This window comes from Opisthorchis viverrini (assembly GCF_000715545.1).
Source record: "Opisthorchis viverrini unplaced genomic scaffold opera_v5_188, whole genome shotgun sequence".
In the NCBI taxonomy this organism is placed as follows: Eukaryota; Metazoa; Platyhelminthes; class Trematoda; order Opisthorchiida; family Opisthorchiidae; genus Opisthorchis; species Opisthorchis viverrini.
The window spans coordinates 580,272-599,772 of NW_008751842.1; the positions used below are offsets into that span (position 1 = coordinate 580,272).

General features: G+C 44.0%; 3 protein-coding genes across 3 annotated transcripts; 2 read left to right on the top strand and 1 right to left on the bottom strand.

Annotated features, from left to right (window-relative positions):
- Positions 1-5,015: 5,015 nt before the first annotated feature.
- On the top strand, positions 5,016-6,569 carry T265_14384 (hypothetical protein; the record flags this gene model as incomplete). Its single annotated transcript, XM_009173411.1, has 1 exon — positions 5,016-6,569. A coding segment is annotated over one exon (1,554 nt), but the record flags the coding sequence as incomplete, so codon positions are not given.
- Positions 6,570-8,081: 1,512 nt separating this feature from the next.
- On the top strand, positions 8,082-12,076 carry T265_07787 (hypothetical protein; the record flags this gene model as incomplete). Its single annotated transcript, XM_009173399.1, has 3 exons — positions 8,082-8,178; positions 10,201-10,283; positions 11,861-12,076. The coding sequence occupies 3 exons, from the start codon at positions 8,082-8,084 to the stop codon at positions 12,074-12,076; spliced, it is 396 nt and encodes a 131-aa protein (XP_009171663.1).
- A 173-nt stretch (positions 12,077-12,249) lies between these two features.
- T265_14385 (hypothetical protein) lies at positions 12,250-18,591 on the bottom strand (the record flags this gene model as incomplete). Its single annotated transcript, XM_009173412.1, has 3 exons — positions 12,250-12,864; positions 15,015-15,362; positions 18,034-18,591. The coding sequence occupies 3 exons, from the start codon at positions 18,574-18,576 to the stop codon at positions 12,376-12,378; spliced, it is 1,380 nt and encodes a 459-aa protein (XP_009171676.1).
- Positions 18,592-19,501: the final 910 nt, after the last annotated feature.

Here is a 19,501-nt window from a genome sequence, read left to right on the forward strand (position 1 = left end):
TAAATGGCTCTCACGCTGTTCAACGAAGGTGTGATATTCACCAGTCCCGGGATTGCGCTCTTTGAGTGGGGACACTGTACTCGATGGTTACTTTTTGAGTAGTGGATCAAATTTTCCTACTGAACAGCTGTTCATCACCGCATTCTCGCAAATACCAACAGAAATCCGCCCCAGTGACGTTTAGAAAAGAAGCTTTCTCTGTACGCATCTAACGAAATACACTCATTTTCAGAATAAGTTGCTGTTAACGGGAGGTTCTATACAACAGCTTTGTGAGCCTCCTCGGTTCCCGAGATTTATTAATCCGGGCAGACAGTTGGATGTGAGTAATGGGAATGTCAATGCTTTTTTACAAACATTCTAGCTGAATGTGGGTAAGCCATAAAAAAGTCAGTTAAAAACGACCAGATTTAATTCGCGAAAAACGTTGTCCAACTAAGTGACAAGTTTAGATAGCTCGGAAGCTGGAGTATCCGGTGCGTTTTTTGAGTTCCTAAAGATAATGGACTGACAATTACTCAACATTCAAGCAATATCTGCGTCGGACGTGTCCAAGACTACACTAGTCTCCTTTCACATAGATGTCAACGTCAGCTCCGTTGCGAAAACTGACACGCCAAGCAGTACGCAACTGATCATAACCATTTAGTTTGATGGTGCAGTCGTCTAAATCGGACTATAACGAGCTTTCCGGTAACACTACAACTCATTAGTACTGTAAATCGGACTATAACGAGCTTTCCGGTAACACTACAACTCCATTAGTACTGCACTGTTTCTGCGATATACCTCGAATGAGCGTAACTGGAGCATCAGGATTCCTCAGAAATTAGCCAATAATAAATATCCACCTGGTCTATCAGCCCAGAGGCATTCAACCATGTGGAAAACTGAACGACAATAGTAACCCACGGACCAATCGGATCAGATGAAACGAAGCAAGAAAGATAGAACGTATCACAACGGAGGACCAAAAATGTCCAAACGGGTGCAAGCAAGAGATGCAATCTAGACCCGAAGTTGACCAATCAAAATAAGCGGAAACCATCCCACAACCAACCAGTCACGCCAGAATCGTTATTTAGTGTTTAGGAACTATATGACCTCAGGCGAAAGAGAGAAAACTTGTCAATTCAGCCCCCACACTGACGGTACTTCCTCGATTGTGGATGGAACGTTTTACATTCAAATGCCAACATCGGCGAGCAGACCAACAAATAACGTAGCTTCCCAGACAGACCGCAGACGAAATGAGCAAGTTGGTTTGTATCATGATTTTCAATGTCATGGAATATTCCGAAAATCAGCTCAGACGTTGTGGTAAGAATCCTGGTCCTCGTTTTGGAATGCCTAATGAATACAAATGTGCTGCGCCATGCCTATATCTCTCCTGGAGTTGCTCCTCCCCATGAACTGTGTGCCGAGTAAGACGGCACATTTGATCATTAAAACTGGTGGCGCGGAAAATTTAGGTCTCAAAAATCAAATAGGGGTCTCAATTAAGTAGATTTATCATGGAGATTGTTAAATCCGTCTAAATACTATCATCTGCTCCGGTGTCCCAACTAATCCTTCGCATGGAATGTAACAAAAGAGAAATTCCATTCGTACTCAGCATACGCGCAATTTTGAGTAATGTTCGAGTGACAGAGTGGTACATGGTGAAATTCGTCTCCCAAAAGAGCTTAAGACCGATCCTGCTATATCCAACTGAGGCTTTCTAGCTAGAACGGAGTACTCTACCCCGTTTTCACAGCTAACTGCTTTTTACATCTTAGATCAGTTTCCATTCACGATAATCCCTACCGGAGAAAGAGCTTGGATTGTTACAGTTGAATGACTACTGTTCACAAACTATTCCCCCAGCAGCATTTAAATTTTGTTTCCAGATACCAACCTCCCAGTTGTGCCTGCTTTTTGCTTTCACCACAAATTTCGTGTCGCATTACTGGGATAACGTTTGGCCGGTCATACTTTCCGAGAGATATCACACATCCGCAATACAGGCTAATAAGCTCAAGAAAAACATGATACGCTCAGAGGGTCCAAATCCTCACCAGTACGACAGGCAAATTTGCATTCAATTTCATAGAAAGACAAGACAAATGACCAAACTTAGCAAACTGCTACATGATTCAGATTCCAAACAAATATAAGCCAGCCTTTGTCGCCTTATTTATCAGTCACACTAGCGGTTCCTAATACCTAAGTTTACAAACCTTCAGACTTTGAATGCTGTGGACATACACTGTGAGCAGACATTCTGCCGGCTGATGTCTCCATTTCTGACGTAGTTCATGAATGCGCCAGGCCCATTCTAGTATTATTCTAATACCCTACTGTAATACTCTAATCCAAGATGAGAATTCCGTTATGTTTCAGCACATTCAAGCTGTATTTCAGCTGACTTACATGAGTTATACTGGAGTCCGTAATTTCTTGTTTTAAGATGTAGCAAAATGAGCTCTGCATTGATAAGCGATGGTTGTATATGATTGCTACTACACCATTCGGATAAACTCAGTTTTCCGGTTCTAGAACTTCTGCTAGAATTTGCTAGCATATCAAACGAAAACCTTGCTTCCTCTGCTGCAGTGGCCAAACAAAAACTGATCTTTTGATAGAGTTATCTCTACTCTGGTGGACCCAATCATTGAATAGGCCACTTGTAGAGTGTGGACTTATGTCAAACGGTATTATGAAGCGTGATTTGAGGTAGTCGCCCCCTATGGACAGTCCTGAACGGAGATACGAGAAATGGTAGCGAGAGGGCTGTGGTATTACACTGTGCTACCAGAGCCTGACCGAAATCGGTTTGTCCTGAGGAGCGGTCTCTTCAGACTACCGCTGTCGTAAGCAGCACTTCATAGAAGATAACTTGTTGTCAGTCTTCGGGATAAATTGTCTCTCTAGAAAAAAGGTTCAAACGAATGAGAGAGAGGAGGGAAAGAGGAACTTTGGCTTTCTACCTTTCAGCTGAAAAAACGTTCAGCTATAGCACTCTTTCGGTGTCCAGCTGCCATGCCTACCGAAGGAAGGACGAAGGCTGGGATACCGCCAGGTTGCCCAAACCTAGACAGGGGAAATCGAAAGGAAATGTCAACGTAGAGAGTTTGTTGTTGTTGTTTGTAACTTCCTAGATTTCGCCTTTGCCAACGCCGTGTTTACGATGAACAAAATTCCTTCGGCTGGCAATAAAGGCACTGCAAAAAATTCCAGAAGCTGTTGGCCACCAGCAGGTGGATGAAACCGCAAACCAACATATGTATTCTCATCCGCTTCTCAGCACTGTAGAGCATCAGGGTGATGTTGGGCTATCATCGGTCTATTTTAGCGATAGCATCGCTATCTGTTGTGCCATCTACCGGTTGATAAGGGAAAATGGAAAAGTCATCGTGTTTTCATTTGTTGTGATCCCAAAAATGACGTTTCATCGCAGGGGTCTCTTTTAGATTCAAGTAATACAAGGCTTGTTNTTTGGGATCGCACTTTCTTGAACAGCAGGAATGGGGTAGTCTTAGCAGATACTTCTGGAGCGAACTTTTAGGTTGTGATTCCTGCACCGACGTATAATAGTAGATCTTTTGAACATAGCTGCTGGTAAAATAGTGTTAGCTCAATGAGACTGTTTTATCGCCTTTTCTTTTTGTTTATCGATTGAATGGAATATTCCACGAAATGGGGTCAGTGCACATGACACTTCTTTAGATGTAAAGCTTACTCAATGGGAAGAGGAATTCACATAGGAGGTCATGACAATGAGCCTTCTATAAACCAACTCAGTGATTATTCATAATGTGCATTCAGTCACTAGGAAAAACCTACACGTGCTGCGATAGTAAACGCCCCAGGAGTGGAAGTAAGGAAATGGCCACGGGTTTTCTCTAACAGTGTGGGGTCTAAACTCATCTTATAGTCAATTTGAGTCAGAGTAGTACAAATACACGAACATACGGGTATATGAGTAGGTATATAAATGGGCAAATAGTACAAAACATCAGGCCATACCCGACAGCCCAGTGAACTCTCTCATTAGGACTGGAAAATACCGCAAACTTGCGATTTAGCTTAGTCCCCCGTCAAGACCTGACTTTGTAAATGTTAAGTTCCACAAACATTAAATATTCTGTTCACGTGCCTCTCTCATTAGGACTGGAAAATACCGCAAGCTTGCGATTTAGCTTAGTCCCCCGTCAACGCCTGACTTTGTAAATGTGTTAAATTCCACATACATTAGATATTCTGTTCAAGTGGAAAGCAGGGTAGATGGATTTTCGCGTACTGGGCCTACATGATGAGTCCCAAAGAAAACGAAGCAATTTGGAGTTTGCGCCAACTATAGGACTAGTGCATAAAAAATGTGGAGCGGTGTTCGAAGGGCCCACCCTTAAAATTAGCATTGATGCATCCAACAATTTGCAAAAATCAGGAGTCAGCAGTGTATCTACCTAGAATAGCGCACCAACACAATTCATTACTCATTTTGTGTACGCTGCTGACTGATATGTTTGAAACAAGGCCGCGTGAAGTGTGAGGAACGAAAGGGTACACAGAGAGAACGGGTGTCCATGAGTTTAGCGAGCTGGAGAATAGTGCAGGAACTTTCGCACTTTCTACTGCCCCTCAATGCACTTTTTAAACGAACACTGATGCCATCACTGTGGAAATATAGTGAGGTCAGTCAGTAGTTCAGTTCAATATTGTGAGATAGTTTTAAAGCTCCATCTCAAAATTTTCATCGGTCATTGAACTTTACCTTGTGCCCGAACGTCACAGCTGATTTCTCACTATCCTCTACCCTCAAAGTTAATACTACACACAGATTTGTGAGCGGCTGACGCTGAAGAAATGCATTATTAGGCGTTGGACTGCTCCTTGATCTGACAGTGAATATGCACTCTGCATTGGGATCCAGCTGACTTGATGTGCATTTGTAAAACGACCTTGACGAATCGATAAACATTTGATCAATATCGCTTTTCAAAGTATGCTCAGCCCATAGCCGTGTGAGCGGTATGTCCTCTCCAAAATCCCAGCGGTCCCCCAAAGACAAGGGCTCACCGAAGAGCAAGAGTTCGCCGAAAAAATCTCCGAAGGGAAATAAATCGCCAAAATACAATGCAGACGAGGATGAACAACCTTTCATATTTGTTCCACCCCCACGTCCACCACCTCCACCAGATCCGCCAAAGGGCCCATTGCTTTCACGATTGCGTAGGCAAGTGTGGTACCCCTATGCAAATCGGATCACGTTTGAAAAAAGAGAATGGTTTTGGTCTCCCTATTGCCCGGTCATCACGAGCTGGGGTGACATATGGGTAACAGATCCGCCTCAGAGGAGAATTTTACGCTATTACTTTGATCCTGTCAGTGCAAAGATCTCGTTATGCTCACCAAATGTAATAGTTCGCGGCGAGCCAAGGATGATGATTGAGATACCGAAAACTGGAAGAATGGCCGTACTTGTTACGTGTCCCACCGCAAAAAAAACCATGTTAGTGCTTTACAGTCCTATGGACCTGAAAGAAGAAGCGAAAATTGACTTCAGATATGCTGCCCAAGAACCACCCTTACCTGAAATCCCTGACTTGCCTGTGGAAAGTGAGTCGAAAAGGTGCGTATTGGAAGATGATTGTACACCGATAGGTCTTTGCGCCAACCGTGATCTGTTGTTCGTCCTTTTTCAACCTATTCAAAGAATCAAGCTTTTCGAGCCAGCCTACTTGAAACCGATTGATGTACGCCTCGAAAATGCATACCCTGACGAAAGCACCTGTGTCCACCTGGCATCGTCGGGTGGCTGTGCTGCTAGTGAGGATAAACTATTCCTAGCTTGCACGAGGCCTCCCAGAATACAGGTGTTCTGGATTTGCCGACAGATGCTTTTATCGAAACTTGATCGGGTGGACTTGACGTGGTATGCTGAGTTGGGGCTAGATCGTCTATCCATTGGAGAACCATTTGGTGTACAGGTCGACTCACTCGGTCTCGTTGTGGTTTCTGATTCACGTGGCGGCTACATGCGAGTGTATAACGCGGACGATAAACGTCCACCAGGACCTTGGTTGCCTTCCCTTCCTCATGGTGAAACGTGTTACATGGGCTCATGGAAAGTTGATCCTTACCAACACGTTAGACCCGGGCATTTTAGTTTGGGCAAAAATGGAACAGCATGTGTGGTCGACCGTTGGGCTAATAAACTTCACCTAATATGCGATCGTACGGAACTGCGCTGGTATGACGAAACCTTGCTAGCTCTGGATGATGCACTATTTATACGCCCGGTGGTCGATCCCTTGATGCCGATGCATGGGTTACCCCCACCGCCAGTTATTGATCCATTTGTTGTCGGCGATTTCAGAAGAACTGCCAGTCAGATGTCCCTGGAAATACCCGAAGATGAATTACTTCCAGAGTGGCTCAAAAAGAGGTATGTGAAGGAAGAGGAGATTGAGGCCAAAACATCCTCACCAAAAGCATCGCCAAAGGGGAAGAAATCGCCAAAAGACAAGAGAAGTCCAAAATCCGGTTCACCGAAGTCTAAGTCATCAAAGAGCAAGAAGAGCAAATAATTTCTGACTAACATTCAGTTACCATTTGGTCGGATGTTCTCACTTTTTTTACTCATTTTCTTCTGCACTGGCTGGACTTTACACAAATGTGACCGTTTTTTGTTTGAGCTCCGGTGACTCTATGACGCCACTTATGTGTGAACGCGATAAAACTCTGTTCACCTCATACATAAGTTTCCCCGACTCAGATTCTGTGAAATCTTCAGGTTTTGTGTTATTCGGGTCAGGTTGTGATTCATGAAGACCTCACTATTCGTTGAAACAGCCAACTATCATGTATGAGGAGAACAGTTATGTGATTCGAAAACAATTTTGGAAGACCTCACTATTCGTTGAAACAGCCAAATATCATGTATGAGTAGAACAGTTATGTGATTCAACTTCATAGGAGGACGGTAGATATAATCCGTTTCTGTCGAAAACAATTTTAGTCAGCAATAGCTTCAACTCCAAAAGTCAGAGACTCCCATTCAGAAGACGTACAAAATGCGTCTGAAGTCGCTGTCAATATTACTCCTCTGTTACGTTATTCAGTAGGTTTAACATATGTATTCTGAGAAATGTGGAGGTTGAAATGAGTGAATGCCACAAACTAATTTCAAGATGTGTTTAACAAAAGCGTACAAGTAAATACGACGACGCCAGCTTTCCAGTTAAATTTCCCGCCATTTTCCATTTTCTATCTGTTTTTGGATCTCACTCTACGGTCTCATTCTAAGTCATTCTTCTCCTCAGCACAATCGTGATCACCATCAGCAGCAGCTTTAAGCTGTTACGGGATGCAGGTTTATTCTAGTTGCAAGAATATCCTCGGATTGGTGCACTTACCGTTATTGGCATTATTATCACTGTCAACACACTGCCGATGTTACAACATTATCACAATATTATCGGCGTAGCCATCATGTTTATCAATCACCGTGAACCTAGAGCACATCAAACTGTCACTTGGTTCTTCGAGAACGGATTAACAACAGAGAACCCAAGTAAAGTTCAAAGATTGTTGCATAACCATTTTCCCTGTTCATCGTGTATGCAGTGTTGCCGGTAGCGAAGGCTTGGGGTAATACGGTCAAAGACTACATGAAACAGCTGGATCTGCACGTCATCAAGAAAACAACATGGGTCGTAACTTGTGCGTATCTGAGAGTGGATCGTTGGCAGCGTCCACCACATTTCGGGAGGTAGGGGTCGCTTTATGAAAAGTTAGTTGAGTAAGTAAGTAAATATGCAGCCAGGTGAACAGACCAGCAGATAAGCGATAATGTGCGTTTGAAGGAAGCCAACAGCAAAAGAATGTCGTGTGGGCTCCATTGTATTAAAAAGAACGGTTGGGCGGTATCATGGGGGCAAACTGGGATACATGGGATTGTCGAAAACGTGGGCGAGTGCGGTCTGCACGGTTCTTAGTATACGTACTTATTATTAAAATGCAGGGCAACTTTGATCAACGATTTTCTTCTCCACTTCTTGTTAGCAGGGAAAGCTGCGTCCAGAGAACAGCAAAAAATGACAATATTTGGGATCGAAAATATTGATATTCCAAAAGAGATCAATCTCACGGCACATTTCGTAGGAATGCAACAACTTGGTGGTGTTCGAACAAGTGAATATTGAAAGAAGAATGGATCCTGATTCAACGTTGTAGTGAGTAGCTTGCAAAAAAAGCAACAGCCTCAACCAAGTATATAAAGAATAGCATAATATAATGAACAATAACAAGATGAGTGCGCAGAGAAACGTAAAATGCTATTACTGAAATCCTAATTGCTTGCGAAACAAAGGGTCCGAAATTTCCCATCGTGGGGGACAGATCCAAGCAATGAGGTATTTCAGTGAATTCTGTTTCAGAGTCAGACTGGACGATCAGTGAAACCTGGAATAATAGATACGGGTGCTTTGCTGTTAAAAAACGACGGAGAAAGTCTTCACTATCCCACGATGCATGGAATCAATCAACCGCATGCCATTCCTGGTGTCGTTTCACGCACCTTGGTATTGAACCACGAAACACGCAGCACTCTCTCAACGGACACCAAAAAGGCTGCCAAGAGGAACTCGAATTGGTAGTCACAAAACCCGACAGTGATGTCAGACTAAGTGGCCGGCATACTTATCGGGTCACATGGGTGTTCAACTGATAAACCAGACAAAATGTGGTATGCGTACAATGCACGTGTGCTACGCATTCCAGTTGCAACAGAGGCTGATGCATTAAACAATTTCGAACAATAACTGAACCACCAATTGCGCTTGCACAGAAGGGGATGACATCATTTTCACTACTCGAAGAATGCTATCACCAAGGCTACCCAATTTAGATAAGGACAATCAAAGTAGTTCTCCGAATGTTGCGTTTCATCATCCAGGAAATATCCAGTTTGGCACAGTTCATGCTTCCTTTACGGTCCAGATTACTGAGTCTATTCCCCCATTCACCACAGAGAATAAAGTAACACAGTAGTTCCCCAATGCGTTTACCCCTAATAGGGAACAGTGCTCTAAAGGTGGGTTCCGCGAACTTTGCCATTTGACCAATGGGTACATCAGCCCCCAAAAGATGGAAATTTTTGGTGATTTAGGGGCCCTCTACGTCCTGAGATGGACTGCCATTGATTTCAAAAGTCAGGAAACGTGACCCCTGCTTGATATGAGCTGATTTCTGTTTAACTGTCATGATGCAGGATGTTCGCGCTTAAGCACGGCTCTACCGATTGCCTCCCAATGAGCTTGATAACCAAAACCAACAGTTCCATTGTTTGTGCCTGCTGCACTGAACCATGAGATAACCTAGAGTCTGGGTACAACTGTGGATGGTGTAACTGTTCTAGCCAACAATTCAAAGCAATGGCTAGCTGAGCCAAACGATGATAGATCAGTTTATGTGACCATTGATCGAGTGGTACTGTTCGAAGCTCTCAGCTGATCAAGTCACGAGAACTGAGACAGTCCTAACCACCAAGGGTCAAATGCAGATCGGTTAGCTACGGCGAAAATGCTTCCCCGAACACATCCAACCTGCTAGAAAGTTGCCGTCATACGCAGATCATCTGTGATTGGACTGTAGATTGTATCTCGGACCAAATATAAGTTAGATAACAAAATCTCGACACCAGTGACGGTCCACTAACCACATTAAAAAAAACGCAATTTGAGAACTCTCTGTTAGTGATCGACGACCACAAGACGCATATAGTTGCACTCCTTTCAATGTATATCTGACAGGACATCGCCAACGATGAGAGGAAAGAGGGACAGACGTTAGCAATAGTCGCAATCTGGTTCCCTTGTGTAACGAAAGTTGGCCTCTATTCATCATTTTAGAGCAATCATAAAGTTGTCCCAGCGTCAGCCTCCTATCCGTGCTGAGACCAGGGTTTCAACAGTTGGACAACATAATGCTAGTTGACCGTAAACACGCACATTTGCGATTGTTGATCTGATAAACACGGTGATTTATTGTGCTGTCGAGAGCCACTCAGTGGTGGATGAAACTATGCCAATGCAGGTATATAAACGTTGACTGTAGTCAAGCTAGTTAGACAATGGAAACGGATTTATGGGTCTGAAACTCGAACCCATCTACGTTCCTTCAGTCTTGTTACTAATCTGGCTCCTACAGTTTCAGTTACTGAGAGTAGAAAGGACAGGGACAGCGAGCAACGCGTTGAAAATGATGAATTGCAACAGTTTGATGTTGTCAAAATACCAGTAACTCGGTGGCGCGCACTGACGATGTGCAAAATGTTTGCAAGCTAACTGCCACATGGTCAAAAGCCCGAATTTGAATGTAGTTAGTGCGGGTGGCAATCCTTGGGTGAATAATGCAACAAAACGCGCCAAAGATGACAGTTCTGTGATGGTAAATTTTTTTCGGTGCCTCCGACGGATGACACCCACTGTTGCAACGTCTTTCACCAATAATCTGATATTTACCAATACAGATTAGTTTGCTGAACGAGGGTCTCAAATATAATTTCTAGGTGATTGCCAAACAGCCTTTGGACTGTTTTTATCCAGCGTATGACTGAATGCAAAAAGCTCTGCCGGGCAGACAGGATGGTTTAGTGGTTAGGGCACGAATTTACTGACCGTGTTCGAACCCGACCTCTGCATTTCGACTTCTCCTGTCTAGGCTTGGGCAACCTGGCAGTATCCCATCCCTCGTGCTTCCTTCGGGTGGCATGGCAGTTAACACCGAGTGTTACGACTGAACAATTTTTTTATATTGTCCCGTGTCTCGACCACGTGTTGAGCGCGTACACCAGGTGATGCGATCACTTGCTGTTGACAGTGAAGTTCTGGGATCCCAGATGATATTGAATTCTATAATTCAAGTGATTTTAACACACAACAAGATCCGAAGCGGCGATCGCCCGGTTGGTTTTGGAGCATTGTACCTTCTGGATACAATTTGCTGATCGATGGTGTAAAGCATTGATACACTTTTGTCGCGTCCAGAATTCACTCCAGCATATCCCACCACCTGTCTGCGGATGAATACCTTCGTACAGTAACACCGGTCGGCAATTGATAGACCGCCATTCGCAAAGATGTTGAAACTTTCACTGCTCCTGACAGTGAACGTGGTTAGAAAGTTTTGTTTTCTGTAACCTACATTGGTCAACCTATTACCACATTCTTACTGATCTGTTAACGAAAAACCCAATGCATTTAGCGAAGCAAGGCATGTTCCATTGGATCATCAGATCTGCTAGGCACTACTAAAGTACTCTATGTCAACGGTTGTAGCTTCACAATCCTTTTATGTTGTCTCCGTTGTTCTACCTCCTACTTCATCTTCCGTTTGTTTGTCTGTTCCCATCCAAACCTGTAACCTATCTCAAATAGGGTACATGTGTTGCTCGATATCTGTAAAGACTTCATTCATCGATAATCATCATAGTACTGGCTAAAGACAAGCGGTAAAAACAATTGTGGGTCGTCTGGACAGAGACTGAAACCCTTATTGTCACTTATTTGCCTTCCGGCTAGTTCAGCTTATTGTCTAATTCCCACAAGGTCCTGTTGGGAAAAGATGGGATGACATTTACATAATGGGCTTGGGGTCCTAATCCGAATCACTATCTAAAGACTAACCGGGAGCAAAGATCCTAGAGATAATTGAAACTCCTGAGGAAATGGTTTAATTGGTATCCGTGGTCTGTGGAGGACGCACCTAGTGCACATGCGATGAATAGTGGCGACCATACACAAAACGAAGCAGTAAGTGATGTAGCAAATATGTCAGAGGCTAAAAGCCACAGTACTTATATGCTCGTCACTAGGGCAAATACGAACTGGACGAAGGGATGATCGGGCAACTGAACGGTCGGCGGTATACAGCTACTACTTACTTAGAAGAGCAGTGTAGGACAAATTCAGTACTCACAGCCTTGAGCACAATCATTCCAAAAAAGGAGTTGGCTATTGGTTACGTGAACGTCGCGTTCAAAAACAACCTATCTACAAACACTTCGCATTTCCGAATGAGCCAGCTCTGACTGTGTAGGAACAACCACCAACAGTTATAAAAAAACTGGCATCAAACCAGAGCAAACGGCAAGGGCCGTCGGAGGCGTGGCTTGCCAAATCCATAATATTATTATAATATACACAAGCAGTCTGTTTGCCCTCTCTTCCGCTTACACGTGATGCAAAAATTCACAGGGCTGGTGCGATAACTATCTACTTTGAAAGACAGCTTTATCTATGCTCAGTCAACCAGTACAGAAAAACCCTTCAGTCGAACTGGGAAATGGTGAGAAATGGGATGCAAGTAAACACAGGTTGAAATAATCAATCAGGACGAACCAGAGACGGAGGATTTATTTTTCACCACTTCTGAACACTCTAAACACTTCTGAAATTGATGTCGAAATTCAGGGTCCAGACACTGGATTTCCAACATTGCAATCAATATACTACGAAAAAAGTGGGAAGATTGTTGGTCGTTCAAACAATGATGTAAAAAATGATCACATATCAGTTTTATACACAAAAGTCTATCCTCTCTGTGAACTGCTCCCCACCCAGCTGTTCCAAACGCGGCGTAATGGAAGGGGGAACGACCCACACAGTCTAGGGGCAACAGCCAATCAGTGACAGGGCAGACAGAATTCTGAGTGCGCATCCAGAGATCGATGATGTAGCTGACAATTCGGTGTTGACCAGAACGACAGGCAAGATGAAGTGGATGAGCTCCAGCTAATCCACTCGAAGAATCTGAAGGCACAGGAGAAGTTAAGGAACGCGGACCAAGGTGGTTGATAACGAGTTCTAAACATTCCAGCTGAAAGGAAAAAAGAGACTAATCACTCAGTCTGTTGATGACATTGAGCGGTAGACGAAGCCGAGGTGAATTAAGATGGCACCCTGGAGAGAAAAACTAAGGAGTCATAAATGGTGATACGGAAAGGTTTATAGAGAAACGGACCTACTCCTCGATCGGGTCCCTCTCATCATGAGACGGTAACTTCATAAAATGTGGGTGGTTGTGACCTATACAGTTACGTACAGTGATTGCACAGAAACTCGCCAAAAGACAACCCACTCCGCCACAGAGTCCATAACAGTATTTTCCGTCATGCAAAACCTGACGACTTATCTTGTCATTCTGGCCCCAGATGTCAATTATCCTTCCTTCGATAGTGGTTACCGTTGTATTGAATCAGAAGACAGATAAGCAACTAATCAATCGAGCATCAAACGGCCCTTGTATTTTAAGTAGACACATGAACCAGGGTTCTACCAGTCAAAGCAGGTCAGTTAAATTTTCCGACCTTGCTATCATTTGAGTTAAAACTTAAAAATTGGGTACACACCTCACACCTCCCACATTGTACGCCATTAATCTAGGCCCATCGGATGAGACTGAATGAGTTTCGGTAAGTCAGTTGTAAAATACTAGCGAAACAGGAGATTCGCTTATCTTTCCGCTTCTACGACAAGACGCTACATGAACAAGAACGGCTCAGTATGGCCGGTAAGTGACATTTCTTTAAGAAACACAGGCAGGTTGTGAAAGGTAAAGGTAAAAACTGTATTAACTTGTTCTCTACTTCCTTCGTACTGTCGAGCACGTACCTTATGGGTCATTAAAGTACAGATTAGCAGATAGTGAGCATTCAAGTTTGATTCGGCTTTACCAATGGTCTGTACTTTGCGCCTATGAACTTGGCACACCCCACCATTCACCTAACTCTCACCCAGCTTGGTGTTCCTGCCAAAGTTGTTCTCAAATTAGGAATCTGAATTCGAAATGCAAAGTCCTGCCTTGGATGGCATTTATATTTTATTCAATCTGCTTGACTACCGATTGGCTGACATCTTTTCTTCTGGATACCAATACTATTTGGTTTGGTAGGTAGACTTAGGAAGCTGTGGACTATTAATGTCATGGAAAGATATCTCATAATTTATGTTTCGTTGCAATATGAAAACTAGTTCGTATAGAAGTAATTCACTACCCATAAAGTTGCAGAAAACTCTCCGACAACCCAAGACCGGTTCCGCCTTTTTGGGCCTCACAAGGTAGGCACAGTCTACACAATGTATCCAGATTTCTGGAATATCGCACCCACTGAAAATTAGGCGGCCTGCTGCAGCACATTCAGTTGCTTAAGAACACCATAAACGAGAGACTCGGCTGGGTTCCGCGTGAGCCGTCCGTCAAAACCAAGCCAAACGAGTGCGTTTGACAACAAGTAGTCATCTGTTTGTAACCACTTTCAATTGCAATAGCGGGGAATTCTCACATTGAAGTCACTATGGCCGTTGCTAGTCACAAAAGTTGCCATTTAAAGTCACCCACCTGTGAGCATATGCCCGGTAAGGTTTTACATCCCGAAAAACAGTCACTTCATGAACCGGGATTCTGAACATACGGATTATAAGTATTTCCTAAGCCTTCCAGAGAGCTGACTGACATAACTACCAAAACTTTGATGTCATGTTTCTGAACCCCTTGTAACCGCTGACAATCCTGGTGAATAGTGGGTCACTGCTGAACAAGGACACTCCAACAGGTACGGATCTACTTACAGAATCAGACTATCAGATGTGACGAAAGCTATGCTATAGAGCATTCCATTGCACCTTGGAAGTGAACTACACAGAGGCTTCAGTTGTTGCCCTAAAAATCGTTCAGCAGTAGCATCTTTTTGGTACCTAGCTGCCATGCCACAGGAAGGAGGCACGAGGGATGGGATACTATCAGGTTGCCCAAGCCTAGACACGGGAAGTCGAGAGGCAGAGGTCGGGTTCGAACCACGGACCTTCCGGTCAGTAAATTCGCACTCTAACTACTTGGTCTATCTCGCCCCCAGTTGCCCTAGATTGTTCGTATATGTACACAGAAATCTAGGGCTGAGCACGGTTCTTGAGGTATGGGACAAAAGTGTTAATTAGAAAAAATGCTGCCTCCCTGGGAACGTAACCTACCTGTCCGGTTTCTGAGCACATATGTGTTGCTTGCTGACCCATAATGTCCCGTGCAGTAAGCTGTTTAACTGCATCAACCTGTAGCAGCACATCAACCAAACAAAGCAAACCCCTTCGCAAAGCGTCAAACACAGGAAGAGTACCACAGTTATCTGGTAGGAATCGTAATGAAGGTGCACGCTCCAGAATAAGTTGCGCAACGGTACGAACGTCTGTTGGTGACGGGGTCTGACAGCAAGCCAGACAGTGTAGAACCGTCCGACCATTGGAAGTTCGTGTGAATATCGTGTTTGGGGAGTGTTTCAATAGCCGAGAAACAATAGATGGGGATGCTGCACGAACAGCTACCTGAAATAGATAGAAATCAGGAATATATGGAAAGAGGAAGTAGAGCATACTATTGGTGGACGAAGAAGCAAACAAGAGCCACCATGTGAGTATAATTAATGTTAATCTCGCGTTATCACCATCAACACTGACGGTATCTACACCGAACAACGGTGGTGTTTCGCCACTGTATAACCATGCCAATTTGCTCTAATATAGTCCTGCAGTAGAAGGAATAAAAATGAGAGAGGCGAGCTTACCGTAAAAATTTCACCCGTCTAAACATAACAAAACCTATTCCCCTTAGATGGAAACTGAGCACGAACGTCAGTAATATCGTCTCAGAGACCCATTTTTAGCGTCTCCAGCTAGAATCAGGAAGTTCACGCAGACACCGTTTTTGGAGGCGGATGGCAACAGTACGATTCGAAATTTCCAATCTAATTCAGTCTGTTCTACCATACCATAGTTTGTAAGGAAAACGTTCCGACAATTGGACGACAGCAAAAAACTGTGCATCCGACAGTCTCAAGAGACGTAAAATTTCGTAGAACCAGTGGCTCTATTCGATGACTTAGCTTTCGTCCTGCCCTGATCATCATTCGCTTTGGAGATAACGGAACTCCGGATGATGAAAACGGTACGGTAACTTTGGACTACTCGTAAGTTAAATAGTAGGCCTGCAGCACGTATGTGCAAAAGCTTCCTATTCCAAATTGTTCAATGAAAGTGCGGATAATTCGGCGTCGTAATTCAGGCTCCCGCCCATGTACTGAATATTTACTCCACGCGTACGTTGCCAACAATGTTTTCCCCAACAAAAAAACGAATGTCTGATGTTTGCCTTGAATGAATAACCACAGGGGGAATCACACGACCCTTAATTGTGCGATATCCCTCCCGTAGGGTTCTGCTGGTTTGCACCCTGCGACAAAATCACGTGACAAGCATGTTTTCTAAAAATGCAGTTACTTTCGTGTCAGAAAATTCCGGTTTTATGTGAGATTGGAAAGATCAAACACACAGACCTGCTAAATTTTGGCTTCAAAGACTTCCAGGAAGCACAAAACAGGATACAGGACAGAAAAAAGCCTACAAAATGGTAAATGATTGTCTGATTTTCAACCTCATCCTGCCTAATGTCAGACAGAAAGCGATCTATTTCCCATCTACGGGACACATCAATAAAGATAGGAATTGGCTACGTACCGGAGATGAAAATTCGGAAGTGGTGACTCAACCGGGTATTTCCTGCAGTCCACATAATGCAACATGACAACCTGGGCGGGCGTACACATACGACGCACGATCCCATCCCACCATCGTACCGGAGATGAAAATTCGGAAGTGGTGGCTCAACCGGGTATGTCCTGCAGTCCACATAATGCAACATAACAACCTGGGCGGGCGTAAACATACGACGCACGATCCCGTCAAAGCCACCATCTTTAATCCCAGAAGATTGAAAATTTACAGGGTGGTGGGTAGTGCTGAGGCACTGATGCACGGAATTTCGAGGACCACAAGTTTCCAAAAGTTACAGAATCATAAAAACGGCGGAATGGCTAGGAAAAAAAGCATGTGATTACAGTGACCATCCACCGCATATTACCTGTTCATTTGCGCGAAATCAACCTGCTGTAACTCACCCTTCCTTCGGGTGGCATGGCGGCTGGGCACTGAAAGGTGCTACAGCTGAAACATACCCATGAATTTCAATGGCAGAAAGATGGATGTGTTAAGAATCAGCAATGGGATTCTGGGAGTATGATGGACGTGTCAGGAAGAAGCCCTAGACTCTGGTGTGATCGGACATGCCGAATGGCTTCGACGTTCAAGGTCAGTTGGCTTAACGGGTATCGGTCGTGCGTGGGATAATGGAGACAAATAAACACAAACGATTGTAAATTACTAGGAACACGTATAGGATGAGTGCGTCAAAAACAAGTTCTTTTCCTGAGACACACTCCAGATACGTAAAACAGACTGCGCCTGCCGTCTAATATTTTTGCGCCATTTTCTTACCGATATTTACGAGTTCCAAACCACATAACTAATGTGACATATCATCGGTTAAAGTGACAGCTTAAAGGAAGTTCACAAGTTGTGGCTGTCGAACCGAAATATCCAATGCACTTCCTAAAATTGCAGTCGATGACTTATTGGTTCAGCGAACTGATGGCAGCTGGCTTGAAGGTTGGGCTAACCAGAGTCTGAAAGTCAACGAGCTGGTCGGTTATCATCGAAATCAACATACAGAAAATATGAAATTCAGTGTGAGACAGAGCTACGAAGAAGCCATGATGGCGCTTTCAACGTAGTGCCTCTATACAGGTGTTGCAACTAGAAAGAACCCACCACTACACCCTCTGACTAAAAATAAATATACGAAAAAACGGATTGGATTAAGAATGAAGCCAGAGGTGTAAACAAAGACAGTCGTAGGTATGTGGTGGAATGTCTCATGTTTGAAGGAAATCTACTCGCTAAGCAATTGGAGTTTTAAGCAATTACACGTGGATTTATCTTGAACTCTTGGGCGTGGCTAATGCTCCCTGTTTTAGAGCTGACAGATTCTCTTGCACCACTGATTCATCGAAATTATCAAATATTAGAACAGTTGGCAGAAGACAAGTACAAATAAATTCAGGCATTTTGAGGTTGGTATTGAAATATATTGCGCCAGACTTACATGCAGACAATTCCATCCGTCCTTATTTGTGAATGAAGGATCTGCTCCATGTTGGAGCAACAACTCCACACAGTCAGTGAATCGATGCAAAGAGGGAGTTGAAATCATAATCTGTTGATCTAGCTTATTCGCACTTGCGGCGCAAGCCAACATCAAAGGGGTCCAATCCGCACGTTTTAGAGGATCCACTGGTAGTCGATTTGAACAAAGTAGTATTTTGACACATTCAGCAGCACCAGTTTGAGCGGCATCGTGGAGCGGTTGTTTGTTGTGATGGCTGTGTAGGGCGACATCAGCATTTTCACTAACGGCTAGACCTACCAGCCATGACAGTCCGAGACGAGCACCTATATGTACCAGTGTATCACCCCGATCCGACTTCCGTAGTTGCCACACATGTGGACGACTCCGTGGCGGAAGTTCGGAATACAACTTCAAGAATTCATCTTTGTCATTAGATTCAACTGCCGCGAAAAGCTGTTTACTCTCAACACATTTTATTGTGAAATCCGAGACAGATGGTGGCGCGGATAACTCTGACATTCGGCGAGAGTTCTTGCTGAAGGAAAGAACAAAGAAATGAAACATGGACTACGGAACAGATAGAAGATAATCTAGCGATCCACAGACAATAGATTATTCGGTGAGATAAAGTTGTATTGACTTTCCTACGACAAAGCGTATGCAATTTGGGGACTCTGTGCTAAGAACAGTGATTGCTTCTCCCTCCTTCGACAGTGAAAATAAAAAACGAACCAAAACAAGGAGCAGGCATTCACATAATTCGGGTTGGGTGCCAAGTCGGGACAAAGGTAAACAAAAACTGATTATCTAAAGCATACCAGGGAGTCAAATCCCGGTGCGTCAGGATATAGATGTGTGCGCAATTTCGCTTTAAATCCCACTTTCGTCCCCGTCGTCTTACGTGGTGTGAGGGTTGGTGCACCATTGTCGTCCATTGGTACTCCATGTCTTGGGTATACGTGTGACACTTGCAGCCATCTATACTACGTTGATCAGTAACTGACAGTAACCTCGCTCTCGCGGGTGAGACAAGTGTGACAACTCATCTTTTCAGTTGAAACTGCCGGCATTCCAGGATCAAGCCTTTAAATCAAAGATTGCAACTGAGGACCGAGCCAATATAATCATCATTTACCAGAACACTGCAGTTTCATTCTTGTACAACAATGTCTCATAGTTGAAAGAGGAAAGGTCGGACAGGGAGATGGACCTAGGGCTAACCTACCATAAACAACCGAGGTGCCTACACTTCCATCACTGTCAGACAGTCGGGATAGAAAGTGACAGCACGAGGGCCATCGAGACATCGGCCGGCCGCCATATAGTTCAGTTAAGCACAGATTCATGTAAACCCTATGCTGGAAAGCGAACAGCAGCAACAGCATCCAAACCTTTTAAAATGTCCATCACTATCTTCTGTCATGTCGAATTCTGTCAAAGCATG